This window comes from Oratosquilla oratoria, chromosome 2 (assembly GCF_046742065.1).
Source record: "Oratosquilla oratoria isolate Oo_2021 chromosome 2, ASM4674206v1, whole genome shotgun sequence".
In the NCBI taxonomy this organism is placed as follows: Eukaryota; Metazoa; Arthropoda; class Malacostraca; order Stomatopoda; family Squillidae; genus Oratosquilla; species Oratosquilla oratoria.
The window spans coordinates 1,440,727-1,445,960 of NC_134778.1; the positions used below are offsets into that span (position 1 = coordinate 1,440,727).

A 5,234-nucleotide genomic window follows, 5' to 3' on the forward strand; every position below is an offset into this window, starting at 1 on the left:
CTGGGTTGAAGAGGCAGTATTTGACAACAAAATACCAGATGACTATTCAGTTCTGGATAGTAGGTAATCGCTATGATACACTAGGTAACAAATCTTTCATAGACCCAGCAACCTACCCAGCCAGCAAGGCTAATCTGGCCCAGACCTGATTTACTTCTGGCTTGATCTGGCAAGATCTGGCCAGATGATGCCAGGTCTGGAACATGATCTGATTTATATCTGATTCCACAGCAAATTTTGACATGTTTGTAGCAATACTAAATGCTTCAAAATTGATTTATTTGGGTTACTGCCCAGTTTTTATAAAAGAAAAATATAAAATCAATTTTTTTTAAAGTTCTAGTTGCCTGCCATGCCAGATATGAAATCGACCTGGCGCAGATCTGGTCACCAGATTTATTTCTTCACAACTATAGCAAGCCTGGAAAAATATGCCAATGCACCAAAATGGCTTATATCGTCAAACAGGAAGTTGGGCGGTGTGTTTCAGAAGGATAAATATGGCCCTGGCGCAAGGCAAACATCTGATTTGGCATGCCTGATATGGATCAGATCTGGGCCTGATCGGAAAGTATAAAAAAAATGGGCCTTTAGGCCAGAAAAAGCTGTCTGTCTGCATAAATGCTCAATCCGTCCCAATAGCCATTATATTTAAGTTGTAGGCCGTTGTCGACCAAACCTAATATTAAGACCAAATGATCAGTCACAAGAATTCACTTTCTCAGACTTGATAAATTGCATGTTTAGATTCAAATGTCCCGCCAAAAATACTTTCTGGTACGGTAGGGGGATTTGCCAGCAGCGCAAAACTTAACAAAGTTTAATTTGTTGTTATATTTTTACTTTATCTTAAAATTATTTTATTTACCATTAAAAGCCTACTAAGTGAAATGTTTTAAAATAATACTTTACAACATTTTTGCTGCGGATGACCCACACAAAGCATTGACGGCCATTTTATCATTTCCACCATGATTGTGTTTGCAAAATATCCGTGAATTTCTGTGCAATCCTATGTTCGTGTATTTATAATTTTGTAGATTTAGATAGTATATATGTGCTTCAACTTACTTTTTGCATTATTTCTGATTAAGTGTTAGTAATTTTATAACAATATTAGATTTTTTGCGTCCAAAAATCTGTGGGGGCGGCGCGTATTGTGTGCATGTACAGTGTACGTGTATGCAGTATGTAGTACATGTACATGTGTACATGTCTATGTACTGCGGTCTTATACATGGTAGACCCAGACTTGAGGTTTTTCGTATTTTAAATGATCAATACATGGGCATAAGAGGCTCTGGTTAAATTGAAATTGCATGGTTTTTGGTTTGGTGTATGATTATAGGCTACCGTATTTACGCCTATTGATAAAAATGTTGGCCTAGCAAGCCCGGTGGAATTTTTTGCCTTTTGTGGTGTTTGGCTTAGTACATGTAGTAGCTTTTTGATTGGATTCTCATTTCGACCTTATTTACTTTTCCAAACATTCACTCATGTTATTCACAATTTGTTATGGATTAGCATTCTGGTGGATTGGTAGTTAGATTTGATATAGTAATTAGATTTGATAGATATATTTTTGCTTAATTATGCCCTTCAAAATTCCAGTTGATTGGAGTGCAGCTTGGTCGAAATTTAGGAGGCTAGAGGAACATTCCGAGGTGGAATCCACTGATGATGAAAATCTTGGTCGTTCAAAGCGATCAATTAGGTAGGTTATGTAACTTTACTGAGGTATAAATTAAGTTTGTTTTCAGATATCGCCTGTAATGTATAAATCCGTCATGCCAATAAAACAGATTTAATAAATTATCTAAATACAGGTAATTTTACATTCTTGGTTACAGGTAATTTTACACTCTTGGTTACTGTAAAGCAAGAAATATTCGCGCCATTAAAATTTTGCTAGTGGCCTGTCAGTCTCGCGAAAATTTACTACACGTGAATATTTCTTCTCTTACAGTATGTCGATCCCCAGAGCTTTAAATATAGACCTGGCTAATACTGGGTATATAAACATATTTTGAGATTTTTGCTTGACAGTGAAGTGGAATCCATCCTCATGACACCTGATTTTGGTGACACATTTATAACTATAGTATGCATGTACTCTAAACAAATTCTCTTGAATCTTCAGATCCCCAAAAAGGTACGATCCTGACAGTGCCAATATACGACGAAGAGGTCATTCGCCATCTCCTCCCATGCCTCCCCTTCCGCATACAAATAAGTATAAAAGAATCAGAGATCAGAATGTATCCGACTCTGAGGATGAAATTGATCAAAGTTCTGACACAACATCACTACCACTACCACCAAGTCCACCACAAGTAACAGGTAATTAATAATTAACAAGCAGAATAGACCTGGTAAGGAAGGTGTGAGTTGAAGGCCTTTTGTATAATATCTTAGAATTCAGTTAAAATTTGGAATCGATTAAAGACAAGATTCACAATCAACGTGAATTTGCCTGCATGTGTGAGTCGGCACCATAAAAAATCATTGTCAACAATGTGGTAAATAAATGTACCGATACACATTTCAGATGCTATAATCAGACAATTAAATAGTTCTTGAGAGATTTTCCTATTGAATTTCAGGTCAACCTTTAAATGCAGCCTTATCAAGTTGCAGCAAATTCGTGAGCCCTCGTCCGCAGTATAATTCCCCGCGGAGCAGTCCAGTAGCCTGTAGTTCCCAATCGAATCCAATGAGTCCCAGTTTTAGTGGCGCAGGAACTAGGCACAGTTCAGTTGGCCTGTCTGACAGTGCACTACAAGCTAGACAAAGTCCAGTATCAAGTAAGTCCTTTTTCTGGTAAATTATATATTGGTTTTGTTTCTTTGGGATTTGCAGCTAAATTCAGAATTTTTTCCTTCTCAAAATGCCATGGCTGTAAAATATTGAATAGAAAAATTCTTATACTAATGCCTGACATACATGTATTAGCAACATCAATCCCTCTCCGTTTCTGTGTGTTTTCAACAAGTAACCATTCCAACAGTGCAATTATATTTTGAAATGTATTGCGTCTATGTATAATATTTGATTAGCTGAATTCACAATCCGTGCTTAAAGATTTTATTAACTTCACTGTTTCAGTTAGCGGAAATTCGGACATAGAACGTACTACTACTGCTACTGGTGTCCGGAACCAAAACTTGTATAGTGCATTGCTGCCAACGTTGGGTAAGTGTACTTCCAAAAATCTAATACACCTCAAAAAGCCAACCCCCTGTGTTTTTGGTTGATCCAGGTACATTTAGCAAATAAACAATCAACTGAAGAGCAATTACCAATTTATAATAGAGACTATTCTAGAGTTGGCTACATGTTCACGAATTTCTATGACTATATATTTAATGGCAATTAATGTGTCATGACTTATACTGGCATTGCCTACATCTGATTTTCAGAACGAATCTTCACTGCCCTCGAGGAAATTAAAGCGGAACAGAGATTATTGAAACGTCTAATTTTGAGGAAGTCTGGTAGCATCAATGAATCTGAGCCATTGCCAGAAAGTACATTGCCTCTCACTACATTAGAGGGCATTTTTGATCTAGAGAAGAAAATGGTTGAAGAAAATGATCTGAAAAGCCAAATAGTAAGTAAGAGTTGTTTTTGGTAAGTTCCGGAAACATTTTTGTTATTTTGTGGTGTAAGAAGGAATCCCTAGTTGGCACGTTGATTGCAGAGATATAGAGTGTCTAGGCTTGCTCGGTCTGATTACACTTATGGCCAAGAAAAGTGGTAAAGGCATCAGTGGGCTGAATGGACGCATCATAATTACTCCCATCACATCAATTTGTTTTGGACCACACCCTACCATATTGATAGTTAGGTTACAAAATGCAAAATTATCATCCATTTGCCCCTTCAAGATCTTGTTTATCTCTTTTTCCAGATGCCCTGAGGAGATCCCACCCTAACGCCACTGACAAAGACTACCGAACTGCCCTCACCAGCTGGTTTGACCAGGCAAAGGATCGTGATGGTGGCAGAAAAGAACGGGGCACACGTAGATTGGAGACCCGAGTGGATCAGCCAGAGGCGGCTGAAAATGCCGGCGGAGAGCAGATCGAAAGGGACTAGGTTTCTATTTGAAGTGAGTTTGGAGCAATTTGTGTACCCAGGTTTTTGGCGTAAAGGGGCTGAGCAGAAATAATGGATTGGTGCAATTTGTGTAGCACATTGAAACTACAAATGGATCCTAAGAGCATGACTGGTCGTCCACAGGAAATTGTGTGCTGCAATTGATTATTTAGTTAGTTTTTGGTCCCCGGAATTTTCTCCCAATTTATTGCAAACAATCATCAAATTAGGCAACCTGTGTTTTTGCAGTTCTACGCTAATTTTATAAATCCTTATTTTTGCCCATCCCCATTGACCATTTTCCTAGGCATCAACACTTATCATGTGATGTTAAAATGGAAACCTGATCAAGTAGGCCTATTTCAAAACAAAATTTAAACGTTAATTATTCAATTTCTGTCAAAACAACATCTGTGTAATAATGAAATGTGGTGGTGGTGGCAGGAAATCAAATCCAAGTGCGGCGCTGACAGAAAAAGTACATGTAGACACCAGGGGCACAGTTGCAGAGCCTCCTTTGTGTCAGTACTACTTGCATATAAGCGCCAGTCTCGGATTAGTTTCGCCAGTATCACATTGTCTCATTTACATAAATTCTATCGACTGTAAATTAATTTACATGTCTATTGTACTAGGTCGACTTTTTTTATATTTTTCTTAATTTTCATGCAATGCCATGCCATTCCATATTTGTGAGAAAAATTGTTTTTTAGTGTAATTAGGCCTATTATACTGCAAGGAAGGTTTAGCTTTTATGGAAATTCCAAATTAAGGTACCGGTAGCAATACTCTGTACATGTAACAAAATTTTTTAACTGGTCCTGTTTTATTAAATGTGTTATGAATAAAATATATTTTTGATTAAAATATCTTTTTTTGTTTCATTGACAACTCATATTCGCCCCTCCCTCTTCCATCGCTACTACTGGAATGCGACTTTCTCAACTCAATTTTGGATACAAATCATTAATGGTCTGGATTAGAACAGATGCGACATGGAACTCCACATCTGGGCCAGGTCTGGTGGCCACTGTGGAAGATCAGAACCATACCTGGCACCACCTGGTGAGATTATAATGCCAGATCATTGCCAGACCTGGATGACTTGATCATAGCCAGATCAGATGGAGTGTGCA

The 5,234-nt window shown here is 37.8% G+C and overlaps 1 protein-coding gene across 1 annotated transcript; it reads left to right on the forward strand.

The window, feature by feature from the left end:
* Nucleotides 1-1,132: 1,132 nt before the first annotated feature.
* On the forward strand, nt 1,133-5,027 carry LOC143033562 (uncharacterized). Its single transcript, XM_076199054.1, has 7 exons — nt 1,133-1,240; nt 1,612-1,714; nt 2,141-2,340; nt 2,604-2,804; nt 3,106-3,192; nt 3,420-3,610; nt 3,911-5,027. Exons 1-7 carry the CDS (start codon nt 1,183-1,185, stop codon nt 3,917-3,919), a joined length of 849 nt encoding a protein of 282 aa, XP_076055169.1. The 5' UTR covers nt 1,133-1,182; the 3' UTR covers nt 3,920-5,027.
* The last annotated feature ends 207 nt before the right edge of the window (nt 5,028-5,234 follow it).